The sequence below is a fragment of the Heteronotia binoei genome, chromosome 21 (genome assembly GCF_032191835.1).
Source record: "Heteronotia binoei isolate CCM8104 ecotype False Entrance Well chromosome 21, APGP_CSIRO_Hbin_v1, whole genome shotgun sequence".
In the NCBI taxonomy this organism is placed as follows: Eukaryota; Metazoa; Chordata; class Lepidosauria; order Squamata; family Gekkonidae; genus Heteronotia; species Heteronotia binoei.
The window spans coordinates 149,458,626-149,475,727 of record NC_083243.1 but is presented as its reverse complement, the minus strand read 5'-3'; the positions used below and the strand labels follow the sequence as shown (position 1 = coordinate 149,475,727).

The 17,102-nt window shown below is 41.2% G+C and overlaps 1 protein-coding gene across 18 annotated transcripts in view; it reads left to right on the top strand.

Moving 5' to 3' along the window:
- SOX6 (SRY-box transcription factor 6) overlaps positions 1 to 17,102 on the top strand; it is an 841,142-nt gene that overhangs the window by 649,865 nt on the left and 174,175 nt on the right. For 15 of the 18 annotated variants that reach the window (XM_060261709.1, XM_060261715.1, XM_060261714.1 and 12 more), the window contains 2 exons: positions 14 to 137; positions 10,462 to 10,541. In XM_060261709.1, coding sequence (XP_060117692.1) covers positions 14 to 137; positions 10,462 to 10,541 — 204 coding nt within the window. The remainder of the gene's footprint in view (positions 1 to 13; positions 138 to 10,461; positions 10,542 to 17,102) is intronic. The other 3 variants (XM_060261700.1, XM_060261704.1, XM_060261701.1) reach the window with 1 other exon arrangement.

Here is a 17,102-nt window from a genome sequence, read left to right as displayed (position 1 = left end):
GTCTTCTGTTTAGCAGGTTCAGGGTCACATGCCTCCGCTCATGATCCCAATTTTTCCACACGACCAGCGGACATTGGCAGCGGCTGCTGCAGCTCAGCAAGGTTTCCTTTTCCCCCCAGGAATAACTTATAAACCAGGTAAGTTGACAGGGATGTAAAGCTATTGAACATGTTAAGATATTAACCATGACTTCTCTCGTGATCTGTCTGGTATGGATAGTGATACACAAACAGGTTAGCTGAGGGAAAGAAAATGTGTGCCGTTTTGCAAGTCTAGATGAAAATTTCTTCTAGAGAGATGCCCAGGGAATTGATATTTGGGGCCATATTTATTTTATTTCTGTGTACTACAAATATCATTTCCTTTGAATTTATTGAACCAGTTCCTATCCAATCTGCATGTGGGAGTAGCTTGGCTCTTTATAGGGAGGCTACATATATCTCTTTTTTGGCCTTTTATCATCAGTATGGACATACATTGGTCTTTTGTGCAAGCCTTCTTACCCATAATTAGAGATAAAAAGTGAAGGTAGGCATGATTTAATTTGTGTGTTTGCAATGGGGAATATTTGGTGTGATTTCCATCTTAGTAGCAGAGGTTTGAGCAGTTCAGCTGTAATCATCAATTCGGCTTCTTGCAGGTCATGCAACTTCACAGTGAGATATGTTTGGAGACTTAACGAACGTTATGATTTTTTTTTATCCTTTTGAGTTTACTGGGCTCCTGGGGAATTCAATTAGGGATATAATGGTTTGAAGCTACTCTCTGAACCACCTTGTAAACAGGGCTTCAAATGTTTAAAGCCACATTAGTGAAAGAATCCAGGGTATGAAAACATTAAGTTAATAAAAGGCAACCTTATTTTCATTTGTATATTCTTTGTAAACCAGATCCTCAACCCAGAAGAGGCATCTTTAGTTTACTAATTAATATTGGTCCCCCTCTAATGAATATTAAACAAAAATTGTTATAGCTTATTCTTTGGAAGTTAAATGTATAAATTTCAAAAGCAGTGGCTGGAACTGGATGCTGCTGTTAACTGAAATTTTGCAATGATTTTCAAAAAGAGGTAGTATCGGTTTAGAAATTAAGCCGTATGTTTTCAAATGCACAGTGCTGAAGGTTCTATTTGAGGCTACCTAGGAAGTGGCATTGAGAGTGCTATTGACCATTCAGCAGGGATGCAGGGTGTACTATGCCCCATCCTATGCAAACAACAGACTTTAAAGGGATATTACAAGGGACTACTGAATATGGTTCTAAACAAACCTCTGCTTGTTTGTACAATTATCTCCATATTTGAAGTGCTGCTGTCACTGTAACTCTTTAGAGTAGCCAGCAATGGTAATGCCAGCCAGTGTGGTGTAATGGTTAGAGCACTGGATTAGGATTTGGGAGATGCTAGTTTGAATCCCCACTTTTCCACACTCTCAATCAAACGTACCTCTCAGGACTCCTGTGAGAATAAACATAAGAGAGAAGAACTATGTAAGCCCCTTTGGGTCCTCACTGGGGAATAAAAGTGGGGTAAAAATAAATGAATAAATAAAATAAGAAGCAAAGTGTGAATTTTCTCTCTTGGGTAACTGAATATAATATAAGGGACAATGCAGTGCTGTATTTTTCATATGCATATCAAAGATGTACATACAGGTGCCTTTGTTTTATCTAAAGCAGAGATTACAAAGTGAATCACTGCAGACTGTACACATGTATTTCTGCATACCTGGTAAATATAGTCTCAATAGTATAATGTTGCATGTAGAAATCCCCAGGTTTAGCAGGATATATACGGTTCAGTCCTATTATAGTGATCTCAGTCTCCAGACTTAGCCTGATACTTCAGAGAATACTTCTAGCTGGAGTGCACAGTATGGTTCGGTTGACCAGTATCAGTTCATGTATGTATGCTTCGGTTAAGTTAGTTTGGAAAGTTTTTGGCATGCTCAATAGAACATGCTCCTAGTACACATCTCTTGGCTAGCACTGTAGCCAAGTATCACACTTGCAGCTGAGCAAAGATTTTAAAAGTTTAAACAGGTTCCTTTACCTCTTTGTTTCTCCTGTCATTTTATCTTCCTGGGAAATTTTCTGGTGGGCCATGCCGTAGAGGGATGCTGGTAGCCAGTATGAAGCAGAACTAAGCCCCAGCAACTCTTCAAGATCTGCTTGGCTCAGAACCCTCACCAGCAATGGTGGTTGGCATCAACTGTACAATTTTCTGGGTCCGGGGCAGGCAAAAGAGGTGGTGCACAGCAGCAATGCGCTCACTGCTGCAAGGGGTAGGGGTCCTTGTCTGGGGTGGAAGGACCTATGGCCGGTGCATGGGAGTAGGCAAGGTAGGTGGCGACCTGAGATGCTACCTCGCCTATAGGGTGCCCCCTCCCCATCACTCTTGGCTGAAAGCAGCTGGACAATGCATTGGTGGTGCTGTCCACCCAGCCTGGCTTCCCTTGCAAGGGAAGCTGGGCTCGGAGGAGAACGCACTCCACCCAGTTGCTCTTGCTTTGAAAGTAAGAGCAGCTGAGCAGGGTGCGTTCTTCTCCTCCAAGCTCAGAGGAGAAGAGTACGCCCAGCCCCACCCAGATTCTGTCATCTTCAGGTGAGAGCAGCTGACTGGGGTGCCTTCTCCTCTGAGCTCGACTTCCCTTGGAAGGAGAAAGAGGTGATGTGCGGCAGTAATGTGCACACTGCTGCGCGGGGGGGCTGGAGTCTTTGCTAGGGGTGGCATCTCTCTCCTGCTCCAGGTTGTTGGCGGCTCTGCTCACTTCTCCCCCCCCTGTCCTGGAAGAAAAGCCCAGAGCCAAAGCAAAGCCCGTTTTGGGGTGGTTGAGAGTATGTGTGTGACAGCAGCGCCTTGACTGGGGTTACGAACCACCGCCCCATACACACACCTATGACCGGGCAATCTAGAGAGACAGCTGAATTCAACCTCCAGGCTCTGGGAGGGGCTAGGGCCTGCAGCTTTCTTCTTTCTTTTGCAAATGTAGATGTAAAACTTGGCAAAAAGGTGAGGAGCAGATTTTTAAATGTGCATGCACTTTGAATGATGTGGATCTCTAGCAGGCAAATTCAATGCGGATTCAGTGCTCATCAAACCTAAGTGTAGAATCAGCCCAACATTTTTTAAAGCGCCCTGAAAGAGAATCTTCTGCCCAGTGTAAAATCAGCCTTACACTGGCTAATACACCAGCAGGCCGCCTAGAGGTGAAAAAGAGAAAGTATGAGGCACTACATGACATGGTTGCCACTTCTGTGCAGCAATATGAGCAGGTGGAAGATAAACTTAATTACTTAAGGAGACTGGCTCATTTGCAATGAAGGAAAAGGAAAGGTCCCCTATGCAAGCACCAGTCGTTTCCGACTCTGGGGTGACGTTGCTTTCACATTTTCATGGCAGACTTTTTACGGGGTGGTTTGGCATTGCCTTCCCCAGTCTTTTACACTTTCCCCCCAGCAAGCTGGGTACTCATTTTACCAACCTCGGAAGGATGGAAGGCCGAGTCAACCTTGGGCTGGCTATCTGAATCCGGCTTCCACCGGAATCAAACTCAGGTCGTGAGCAGAGAGTTCAGACCACAGTACTGCAGTAATGCTGCTTTACCGCTCTGTGCCATGGGGCCGCTAATGAAGAATTATACCTGAGTTGTTATTATTGTTGTTCTTAAATAATTGTTGCTCTTATTATTAGGGTTAGGCAGCCTATTGTCATGGTCACTCGGTGTACCACAATATATTTGTTAAAATACAAGTAAAGGAAAATTGAGCTAGGAAATCAACTTGTTTTAATGTTATGGTTTTGTTATCTTATGGTATTAATTTTCAATAACAAAATAAGTAAATTTTTAAGCCGTGTAGTTGTTCAAAAGCTGTGAATACTAGACAGTATTTTAGAAATTACTTCATACCAACATAAAAAGGGTGACAAATTGTAAATTAATAAATTTAAAGTATTTATTTAAAAATATTTCTATATAGAGTTTAATTTCTATTATTATAGTTTTTCCTTCTTAATAATGGTTGCTTTTATTTCCTATATTTCCCCTTCTAAACCTTTACACTCAAGAGCATTAAAGCCGTCCTCATTCAGGTCACTTTAGTATTGTAATTAATTAATATACTAATAACATAGCAAAATTATTATTCAATTATACTTGATAAAATCACAAGTTGTTGCATGTAAATATGACATACTAATCCTAAAGTAGCAACATAAATGTAGGTAATATCTGTTAATTCTCATAAATGGAGATGAATAAATTATAAATATATATGGTGCTTTACATGACATTTTTCCATGTGGCCTTTTTTCTGAGTGGGCATTTTTCTGTGTGGGCATTTTTCCATTTGGGCTTTTTTCCTGTGAGCATTTATGATGGTGGGTTTTTCTGTGGGCTTTTTTCATGGAACTGAGTGAGCTAATGTCATCTTGATTGCTGCCCCAAGGCCCAGTGTCAAAACAGGGCTTACTTGGTTAGTTGTTTATCAACTCCCGCCAGTTCTTCCCCATTAAATGACTTGAGTGAAAGCAAGAGATCAATTTACTGAGAGAATGACATGACAGCGTAGATGAGTGTTGCTAAAACTGGGGTTTTTGGCGGGCACTTGGTCCCTACATATATCCTACAAACAATTGTTGCATATTCAAGTAGTAGGCGCAAAAAACATTCCCTCCCTTCAAAGTTCTTTCCCAAAATGCCCCCTTTTTTGCAGATGCAAGCAGGTCACTGTGAACCAGACACCTTGGCCTTGAGGTTTTTGGGCACAGGGCGATAGTGGATACATGATGGTTCTAAAGAGGAGTGTGACAGATAGCAGCTAAGCTGAAAAAGAACAGGGTTGCTACAGGGCAATGCAATTAAATATACATTGTAGAGGTTACAGGTCAACACACATACCTTGGCAAGAACACATCTTGACAGTTGTTGACCAGTTTGAAGTGCCAGGGGCCCACTCCTAACTGTACCTTCTGCCAATGAGATGGGGAGTCTCCTTCTGTCCTCTCACCTCCCTCCTTGGCTTTGCCAGTGAGAGAGGAAATCTCCCTGCTTCCCTCCCTGGCTTTGTCAATGAGGGAAGGCGTTTCTGTCCACTCCCTCCCCAGTCTTCCCATTCAGTTTGCTTAATGCAAGAAACTCCTATAGGCTTTGAAGTGTGTGGCTCATTCCTTTCCATGTGTTAGCCTACTAGCTCATGTGTTATCCTACTACTTGCCAGCCCCCTAAGCCCCAGTGGGGGATCCCCTGGTTTTGCAGGCTCCTCCCCACTGCCAGCCAGTTGATCGGGGAGAAGCCTCACTCCAACATCCACCATGTGTCTTTAAATCTGTGCAAGCTTAAAAGAAGCCTGCAAACTGCCTGTGTTTGGACTGTGTGTGTTCCTTTAAATCTGAGCAAGGGTGGGGTGAGTAGGCAGACTCACATAAGTCTTCCCAGTGAGTTTGTAAATAGGGTTCCCATTCCCCTGCCCCCCAGAGTGGTTTTCCCCAATTTTGGGGCTTCCAACCCACCGGCCGGCAGGGTAGCCCTGCCCTCAAAGAACTCATTGTTGCTCTACATGCCAGGTGATTTTGCATAGAGTGATGATGTTACCTGGAACTGATATCATCACACTGGGCATGTCATTTGAGGGACACTCTAGCATTTGGGCTGAAAACTCTATGGCACCAGAGTTTTTTCTCATATGCTAGAGTGTCCCCCCATGCTACATGCCTGGCATGATGACATATCTTCCAGGTGACATCATTGCAGCACGTGCGCTAAGTGTGTGTGAAAAAAGTCCCCCACTGACAGCCAGATAAAACCTGGGAACCCTATTTGTGAAACATGTGAGAAAGGAAGAGAAGCAAGCAGAGTCCCTCTGTTTGTTTGGAGGAAAACTTCACCCCCTAGGCTACTCTGCTTTCATTTTCCTGTTAGTCTGAAGAAGTTGGTTGAAATACAGCAGATGTTTACATTCAGCAACTCCAGTGAGTAAATTGCCTCAGTGTGTGTGCTGTGTTTATTTGGCTGCTTTCTGAGAGAGTGTGTGTGTTCACTTTCATTTCGTGGAACTGCAGCTGCTGGGGATGAGGAGATGAAGACTGTATTCAGCAGAATTGCACTGCTGTATTTTTATTGATTTATTTTATTAGGGAAGGGGAAAGTTTCCTGGATCCACCCCAAAAGTCCCCTGATATTTTCTAAGTTGAACCTGGCAACCTTACAGCCATCGATTCCCCTCAGCAGAAGCATCTAAAACTTTTGGAGGCTTTGTTTTTGCTGGGGTTCTTGGAAAAAGAGAAAGTGAAAAGGTGACTGAAAACAGCTTTTGCTAATGAGAGAAGGAATCTCCTTCCCCCTCATCCATCCCCATCTTTCCCGTTACAGTTTGCTTGGTGCACAAAGCAGTTGCTCCTATGGCAACTTGAATCCGCCTATTGTTGTTGGGAAACAGTCATTTTGAACTATCTCAACAGTTGAGCTAGTATATTAATTAATTTGAAAGCAAATGACGATGCTTGATGACCAGTGAGCTGTGCTCCTCAATTGTTTTACTTTGATCCTAGGAAGTTCATTGTAGCTCTTCCAACAGTTTGATTTAATTAGCATTAAAGTTGGTTGGGAAAACACACTGAAGGTAAAACCAAACAAATTTCTGAAAACTGGAAAGTGGCTATACAGATGGCAAAAGGCGACTGTCATTTTTTTTACTTGCATGCATGTGGTAATTTTTTGTCTTGCATGCTGCATAATGTGCCTTCCATGCAGGAAATCCACTTCCACAACATATGTGATCCGTTTTAGTTTAAAAGTGGGAAACATTCTTTTGCTCTGCATCTAGGACAATGTGCTGCAAGTATGTGCGGCTGCTTTAAAATAATTGGCAACTCTAACAAGTGAAAGAGAAGTTAACTAATGTTCCCATGACTTGTAAGCTCCATTGTACATGTAAACAATAGAAGTAATGTAAATAGACAATCATCTGAGCAGGAGAGCTGAGGAGGGTTAGTGTGTTCAAGAATGAATGATGAAGGATTGTATTTTTTGCACTCAGCCATCCTCCTAGTAATCAAGATTAGCACACACCTATACCTACAAGGAACCTGTTCCAACTTGTTTGGTCTCCCTTTATAAAATTAAAGAGAATGGGTCCTCACACAAGCATTCCAAATCCAGAAACAAATTTGAAAAAAATTGCTACAACATGTTGACTGATAGATTGCCAAAGCAGCTACCAAGAAGTTCCTTGATCCATTTCTGTGCTGAGAAAATTAGAATGGGAAAGATATGTCTTCTGTAATTAAATTTTTAAAACTTTCATCACCCCTCTACACCCTTAGCTAGAGCCCCTCCCCATAAAGAATGTTCCCCTGTTTTAATTTTACTATTGTCAGCAGAGCATTCCAATGGTATGAAGTGTCATGCTTTGTTCTCAAGATAATGCTATTATATAATGCGGCAGGATTATGTTAGCTGTATACTGTTCACTATTATATCTGTGTGATTTAGGGGAGAAAAATACAGAGGAATGAAAATAAGCTTATTATCAGCAAAAGGGAAAACTGTAGCTGCAGGTGAGCCAGAGGGGTGTGGTACAGATACTAATAAATTAACTTTAAGTTGAGTGTGTGTGTATGTATGCCATTTCAAACCGTAGAGGCATGACAGCTGTGAAGAAGCAGTGCCACAGGGAATTCTTTCAGAGTTTGGGTTTGTTTTTTTTTTAAAAAAATGTTTGACATGGAAAATGTTTTAGTACAAATAAAGCAACTGGTATTGAACTTACAAAAGGGGGAAATGGAGGGGGAAAAGGATTACTGCATGGAAGAAGGATGAATAATTCATGATATTTAAAGAAAGAATGCCTTAGAAATGTTCAGCAATGCAATCCATGCTTGTAGCTTGAATGCTTATTTTTCTCCTATTTAAAGCATCATTAATTCTATATCTTTGTGATTTCTTTTTTTTAACTTGTATATTTATGAAACATTATTTAACTTTGGGTGAGGATACTCTGTAACTCTATTCACATAATTCCATTTAGCCATCAAAGAAGATAAGCAGACTTATCTAACCATAAATAGGCAAAAAACCCCACCACTGAAGAAAAAACCCCCTAGTTATTTAAAACAACAGCACTCTGCAAATATCAGAATAAATAAAGACGGAGAATAAGAGCAGGGGAGTTTTTGTTATTATGAACATTACTCCATAGGACACCAGCACAATGTAGTGTTAGCAAAGGCATTGTAGCAGTGCTCCATATGCAATCAGAAGCCAATTGTTACTGGACTGTGTACAAGCACATACTGTGCTCAATGGTCTGATGAGGTATTATGGATATGATGCAAAGAGACCTTGTGGATTCAAAACTCACTGTTCATTTTAAAAGTGAAAGCAGCTTACTATTTGCTCTATATTTGTGCAAGTATGGCAGGGCTTTGGGTGGGAGTTGAAGTAAGGGTATTCATGAGGATATGGGATGTTACTAAATATTTGAGAATTGGACTTGGCACAATTGTGCAGGGGAAAACTTCATAGTTCTTAGACAACACTTTCTGGATCCTGTATGTTACACCTACATTTTTACATTCTGCATACAATGTAGATAAGTTGATGCAAAGTAGCTTGATTATTATGAATGTCAAAAATGTGTAGAGGAGCAGCTTATTAAAACATAGCCTTGAGACAGCATATAACGCTGACTTTAAATACGGAGCCAAAGTGATAATCTATTAAATTATGGTTATTGTGTAATTTATCAATCACTGCATTTTTATTGCAAGTTTAATTTTTAAGCTCTGGTCTTCTCTCCCCTTCTAGCTTTAACTTTGCAAAAGCATGTTGAAGTGACGGAGTTGGCTGCAGACTTAATGCCTAATACTTGCTATGGCTTAAAACAATGCCATATATAGGCAACCATATCCACAGGCCACGGCTACTTCGGGTCTTCTTAGCAAAACTATATAAAACACTCTAAATTGCTGCAGTATCCAGGACTGAATTATAAAAGTACTAGTAGGTTTGTTTCTAATGCTACCTGGAGAAGGGAAAATATTTACAAATGTTTCAACCATAATGATTACAAACGATCCATGTAGATGGTGCTTTGCAGAGGACAATAAGCAAAAATTCCTGATCCCTGTTCCAAGGACTTGTAAATCTAAACCTCAGCAATGGGAAGGCTGGGTAGGTTAGCAATGGGGGAGAGACGTGTTGTATGAGGTTGACATGAGGAAACATTTCAGTCTGATCAGACAAACTGCTCTTTACAAAAGGTCACCATGTTCTGCAAATACATATCTGAATTTCCTCTGATGGAAATGATTTCCATTAATAGAGTGAGACTTCTCCACCTCCCACTGCAGCCCACAATACTCCCCAAATGCTCCTCCAAATAAAGTTTCTGGAGGACAGAGGGGCCCCTAGAAATTGCATGATGGAGGATGGGGACAGGTGGGGATTGGTGCTCTCTGGAAATTTTCCACTGGATCCAACCTTTATGAATGACCAATATTTGAAACTCAGCTATATTAATTTAATGTGGGTTCTGTTTACTTGGTTTAGTATCAAATTTTCATTCACAGATAATTAGAATCATGAAGTAATAAAAAAAAAAAAGGTAAAGGTGCAAGCACCAGTCATTTCCGACTTTGGGGTGATATCGCATCATGATGTTTTCACAGCAGACTTTTTATGGGGTGGTTTGCCATTGCTTTCCCCAGTCATCTACACTTTCCCCCCAGCAAGCTGGGTACTCATTTTACCGACCTCGGAAGGATGGAAGGCTGAGTCAACCTTGAGCCGGCTACCTGAACCAGCTTCTGCCGGGATCAAACTCAGGTCTTGAGCAGAGAGCTCAGACTGCAGTATTGCAGCTTTACCGCTCTGTGCCAGAGCATTTGTAGAATATTTTTTGGTGCGTGGACACTGGACCCCACAATGAAAGTATAGTAAGTATAGAAAAGGGTCTATGAGCTGAATACAAGAAGTTTGAGCTACTCTTATGCTTCAGGGAGAAGCAATTTATTGAAATCAGTTAACCTCCACTTATGCATCAATTAGCTATAAGACATGCAGCAAACAACTTTTCCAAGCTCAAAAGGTTTTCACTATCTGACAAGACTGAGCCTTTGCATGCCTCTCTGTGTCATTATCACTTGAAACATTTATAAACACATAATTATTCCTTTCTTATTTTTTCAAGGATGCTGTGCTTTGTGATCTGTAATAACGGTGAGCATGCTTGGGTCTAGGCATTGCATTTAATGTTTTGCCAGTTTGCCTACTAGCGATCTCTGGAGCAAAAGTTCCAACGTAGAGCTGCAAGTCTGTGCCCAGCAAACCCCTTTTGTGTTTGCAGATGTTTAGGCTTAGAGCAGTGTTGTGGAGCACAGGTACTGTTGAAGCCATGTTTGCACTTGTCTGCTGCTATTCTCTGCTCATTGTCTAAACCTGTATGCATTGTTCTTCTTGACAGGTGATAACTATCCTGTGCAGTTCATTCCGTCAACAATGGCAGCTGCTGCTGCTTCTGGACTCAGCCCTTTACAGCTCCAGGTATGTGCCAAAACAAAAATATGTGGGCTCCAGGCCAATGCTTTAGTGGAAAACTGCTAACCAGCTGTATGCTAAGTAATAGCTTGAATGTTAAGTAATTTTTTAAGTACAGCCCCAGAAGGATTAACACCTTGTGTACTTACTATGCTGCAAACCGAGCAGTATGCTATCAGCCTTGATAATGGGAAACACAGCCCATTTTGCATTATAAGTTGTTAATACTGGGCATGATACCATCTTCGTTAAGCACTTTTTCTGTCTCAGTAGGAGAGTTTACTATGTTTAACTCTCTTCCACTGAAATCAGTCAGGTTCAAAATACTTAACCTGGAGAGGCTCATACCTTTATAGAGGGAGGGAGAGGGCAAGTATGCCATCATTTAACTGAAAGACAAATTCAGCACATTGCATTTCTCTTAAGCTTCCCCAAGTATGGCCTGCTTGGCTCTTGCTGTTTGTAGTGGGTATCTGAATAAATGGTTTTTATCCTTTCTTTTGGGCTTGGTGATGACTGCTATACACAGTTGCGGCTTCTGTATTTATGGAATCTGTCTTTCCATGCGTTAAGTTGGTCGGATGCCAGCAGCCATCAGGAGTCTGAGTTTGGTCCCTTGCTAGGTCATTTATTTATTTTTGTCATAGGGGGAACTAAATGTTGTGTGAAAATGATTTACACTCCAATTTATTATATAGCTTTTTAATATTCCCCAAGAAAAGGCGCAATAGTGTCAAATAATGAAGTAGAAGTTGAAAGCTTATAAAGGGGATAAGCTTAATCATCACACTAGAGGTTAGCTCCTGGACATTTAAATGGTGTAGTTAATACGTTTTATAACTATTATCACTGGGAAGAGTTGATTCTATAGTAACAAAAATTACTTTGGAACCCAGGAGATAAATGGGTTTACTGGGACATTAGTTTTTCACACTACATAGTATGCTTCAGCTAGTCTCTGAACTTCCTAATCTTATAATAGGATTTGTATTGTTAGTCAGCTGTTTTTCAAGTGGTACTGCACATGGTTTACCAGAACTCAGACCAACTCAATCAAAACAAAGGTTCTATTGATAGGCTCTATGGTTCCACAAAGTAGTATCCAGTCTAAATAGGATGGTATTGCACTCCCTTAAAGAGAAGACTCATAGCTTGAAGAAAGTTGTTAGATCAGTCCTTTACTTGGGAAGCTCAGTAGTGCTTTTTTGGCAGCTTACCATTTTTGCACACAGCTTACCACGCGGTCAAGTTCCTGTTCTCTCCGCAGCATCCGTCGGATTTCCCACTATCTGCGCCAGAGTTACAGGAAGTGCCGCGGCTTTTGCGTAGCAAACATAAACTGGGTTTTACCGGTTTACGTTTGCTACGCAAAAGCTGCGGCACTTCCTGTAACTTCAGCACAGATAGTGGGAAATCCGACGGACACTGTGGAGAGAAAAGGAACGTGACTGCGTGGTAAGCTGTGCATGAAAACGGTCTGATTGTGTTAGCTACATCCTTTTTTTGGACAGAGATAGTTGGTCACCACATTCAATATTCTTTAATATCTAGGCTACAGTGCTTTATATATGGGAATGTCCTTAATGGCAGTCTGGGAACTTCTATTGGTCCAGAATATGTCTGACAGATTATTCTTTGTGATAAGAAATTTTGAACATATTTGTCTGCTAAAAAATCTGCACTGGCTGTTGGCAGGTTCCCAGGCATGATTTAAGCTGCTGGTTTTTACTTTATATCCCTCAAGTATTTATGGCTCTAAAGGACTTGAACCACTTGAATTCTCCCTCTGGATCATCAGGCCCAGGAGGCAGTGGGCTTTTCCTAATGGTCCAGGTGGAAGTGAACATTGAGCCAGAAATGACAGACCACCACTGGCAGAGGAGTCGGGCCCCTTCACATTGCATGTACCATCAAAAGGAAGCAGCAGGCAGGCTTGAGGAGATTGGGAGGCAGAACCATGGAGGGCCCAGAATGTCTGGGGTGAAGGCAAATGTTGGGCTGATGACATGACTCAGACTTGGGTTTTGAGATCAGCATGATGTAACCTATTCCAAAACTCACAGTTTTTATGATCAAGTGGTTGGTGAGTCTTTTTGGTGGTGGTGAACAAATTACAGATTACTTCTCCAGACAACCTTGTTATATTTGTTTATGTTTGTGTAGTAAAATATAATAATATTATCAAGTGGTAAGTTAACACTTGCTTATTGTCTAAGACAATTTAATGTATAGTATGCCTGTTAAATGAAAGTTGTATGATTTTATCTGGCTCTCTTGACTGATGTATTACTTTGGTTGCTCCATTATCGCTTAGTGTTTTAGTTGATTTTAATTTTGATTTCTGTTGCATGCCGCTTTGTGGACTTTTGAATGGAAAAGTAGTTGAAAAAAAAATATATGACTAAATAAACATGGATGACCAATTAAACAGGGCACCTGACTGGAAAACCTTCAACAGCAGTGCCCAGAGATTTTCTGTTTCTCCTGGTCAGAGCTATCTATGGTACATTGGCTCTGATCAGTAATCTTCACCTGTATTCTTTGGACCAAAATTGGAAGGTATATAATAAAAAATATCACTCAGCATGTATGCAATGGACTAAGGCATAAGGCCAGACTTAAGGAGGCCTCACAGACATTATTTCGCCTTGTATAAACTATTTTTTATTTTTAAACCTCTTTCTTGGTCCGATATCAACTTCTATATTGTTTTTGCATATTGCATTTCCTGTTGTATCATTAATCTTTATGTAAAAACATTGTTTGACCATTGAAGAAGGCTTATATGGGCCAAAACATGTCAGGTTGCAATAGTTCCCTTTTGTATACAGTGTATTTTTAATGCTATAATTGGATCCATAAATGTTTTTAACCATTTGATAATAAATTCATGTATTTTGGTAATATTTAGGTTTCATTTGCTTTCTGCAAGTGTTCTTTCTTGACTCTGATCACTCAGAGCCAAGAAAAAAATGCTTGGCCATCCCCTTGCCCAGCCCTCTCCCACTTCAGAGGGAGCTGGGCAGGGGCTGCATCCTTCTTTCTCCGCTCCGAACAATTGGAGCAAAGAAAGAACAATGCAGAGTATCAGAGTCAGCACGAGTGGGAATGGGAGGGGGACCCATCCCTGTGGTGAGGTGGCTGCCTACCTTGCCTACTCCCACACGCCGACCCTGCTGGTCAGAGCCCAAAATAACAAAAAGCTAGAAATGAGAAATAGGAACATCAAATGACACATTTATTCAGTACTCTACAGCTTAATTTTTGAAAGAGGGGCAATATTTAAATGTTTCCTAATCTTAGATCACAAACTGTACAGGAACAGCCATGATATTATGTATGTAATAGCTCTAAAGTTCTTTTTTTAGTTGCCAGGTGCTTCATTTGTAGAAGTCTTTTCCTTCAAGGAATCTCTTCAGAAGTAGGAGATATTCTCAGTGGCCTTAGATAACCTTTTACAGATGATCAGGCAACATAGCTTTGCCTTGATTGGAATCACTTCTACAGTAGGATAGTATATGAATCCCATTGGGACTTTATCCTTATTAGGAGCCATGATGATTTTTAGACAGAGATGGTAGGGATGCCAGACTCCAGATGGGACTTGGGGATCCCCCAGAATTACAGCTCATCTGCAGACTACAGAGATCAGCTCCCCTGAAGAAAATGGATGCTTTATAGGGTGGAATCTATGCATAGTACCCCACTGAGGTCCCTGTCCTCCCCAAGATCTACCCCCAAATCTTCAGGAGTTTCCCATCCTGGATCTGGAAAAATTAATGTTTGGATGTTTTGTTTTTTAAGAATGTTTTTCAGCACACTAAGGGTTATGGTTGCCAGGTCCTATGCTCTTGCTTGTGGTGGGAGGGATGGAGCTTTAAAGGAGGGGGGCAATGTCACTGTGTGCAATGTTTCTGATGCAGTGAGTGTTACCCAAGATACCAGAGCATTGCTGTGTGACGTCCCCAGCATGATGACATCACTTCCATGTGACTTCATCACATTGGGGACATCACACGAAGTCATGGCTGTTGGGAGTGGGGCTTCTTCACATGCCAGCTGGCCAGTGGCGGGCAGGAGCCTGCAAAATCAGGGGATCCCCTGCTGCCACCTAGGGGCTAGCAACCTTACTAAGTGGTGGTTTTTAGGGGTTTCTTGTTGTTGTTGTTGCTTCTCTTCTAAAACACACAGTTATGCTCTTCCTGGGATGCCTGAATTTTACAGGTGCAGTTGCATGCATCTATGGGGTTTTAAAGAAAAAATGTTTCTCCAGTGGCTACAGTCTACATGGAGACTGGGGTGGGGGGATGGAAACGTTAAACACGCCACAGAAATGAGCCCATTTCAGACTGATTATAGAGATTTGGCGTTTTAATGCAAAGAGCAGTGCAATGGAAACTATAAAATCTGCCCAAGTAGGATTTTGCACCAACTACTAATATTAAGGTTATATAATTGAAGAGTTCAGTGCTGCTATAAAATTTAACTATCCACCTTTATTAGTATTTATTAATGTCCTTATAGGAATAATTATTTTCTGAATTTTCTGTAAAAATGTAAGTTTTATTATGTTTCTATATTATAATTCTAAGGTGCCTTTAATCAAAAGTCTATGTAACCTTCAGTTTCTTTACTACACTTTGATGGTTTCTGTTTCTTCAGGTACCACAGTTTACGGTTCACTCTGTTAAAAATGGGGGTATATATGTAATAATAATATTAATAAAATAATAATAAAATAAACACATCTATACTTCTATATTTTCAAATATGCCAATCACTACAATTGTAGTGTTAACTTGTACAAAATATATTTCATGTTATTACAGTAGTAAACTAATTGTTGGTAAAGAGTGTAGGGAAAGCATATAAATTTTACATCTTTATTCACAGGTAGATAATGCTGTCATTTAAAGAACTCTGTCTATTTGCCGAGGTGAAATCTGCCCTGGATATTTCAGCTAGCAACTAAAGTGGCAAAGCATATACTTTACTGACTAGTGCAGAAGAACTCAGCTAATGTCTTCACAATGTTCAGAATAGTAGTCTACTGAATTAATAAAATTAGGGTTGCCAGGTGCCCTTGCTGTTCTGGCAGGGAGATTTGGGTGGCATTCTGGCGTGGGGGGCAGGAATGTTGCATGATGTCCTCGATATGATAACATCACCCAGAAGTGATGTCATTGAATGGGGATGGGGATGTTCTGGGGTTTTTTTTGCAGACTTTATTGTTAAATTGGGCTTAAACCATAGAGTTTGCCCAAAAACCAGAGTGTTCTCATGTGATGTTGCTGTTTGGAGAGCCAGTTTGGTGTAGTGGTTAAGTGTGCGGACTCTTATCTGGGAGAACCGGGTTTGATTCCCCACTCCTCCACTTGCACCTGCTGGAATGGCCTTGGGGCAGCCATAGCTCTGGCAGAGGTTGTCCTTGAAAGGGCAGCTGCTGTGAGAGCCCTCTCCAGCCTCACACACCTCACAGGGTGTCTGTTGCGGGGGAGGAAGGAAAAGGAGATTTTGAGCCGCTCTGAGACTCTTCAGAATGGAGGGTGGGATATAAATCCAATATCTTCTTCTTCTGTTTAGGTTTACCCCACCAGCCAACTGGTCTGCAGCAGGAAAATTCCCCCAAACCAGGGGATTCCCCACTGGGACCCGGGGGCTGGCAACCTTAAGTAAAATTCCTATTTTGAGTAACTTGTACATTCCTTAGGGCCTTAGAGCCCTTAGAAATGGTCATATAACAGATAATTAGAGAAGCCTTTTGGCATTAGCCTGATACAAGTATCTTGAGCTAATCTGATTCCATTACCCCCATAACTATGGCTAAATCTGTGCACTCTTTCGATTCCAGTTGTCTGTGTCTAAATGTGTGACACCTTAAAAATGGAATGTGCCTACTTTTTTGATATGTAAACTTTTTGATATGGGAGAAGACAAAGTAAAATAAGCAGTTAGAGAGGATAGCTGCGTTGGTCTGCAGTAGAAGAACTAGCAAAGTTACCAGCTCTGGGTTGGCAAATTGGGATTGGGATTTTTGGGATTGTAGCCTGTGGAGGATGGAGTATGAGAAGGGCTGGGACCTTGGCAGGGTATAGTGTCATACAGTCTAGTTTCCAAAGCAGCCATTTTCTCCAGGGGAGCTGATCTCTGTTGTCTGGAGACCAGTTGAAATTCCGGGATATCTCCAGCCACCACCTAGAGGTTGGCACCCCTAAGAGCTAAATTTGAGTCCAGTAGTACTTTAGAGATCAACAAAATTTGGGGTGATATAAGCTTCTGAGATCCAAAGCTCCCTTCATCAGGAACCAATAAAATAAGTAAAGTGATCAGTTTCCTCTCACAAAGTCTGAGGTGGCCTCTCATGGACCACCTTCTCTCATATGAACCTACTTATCCTCTTAAGTGATCTTCAGAGGTCCTGATTTGGGTTGCCTTGCATTTGATGATTTTTTTCATTATGACACCAAAACTTTGGAACTTTCTCCCCAAGGAGGTTGACACTGTGTCTCTATCGTTGCCTTTACACCCTGTGGATGAAGACTTTTTGTTTTATGTTGTTAGGTGTGT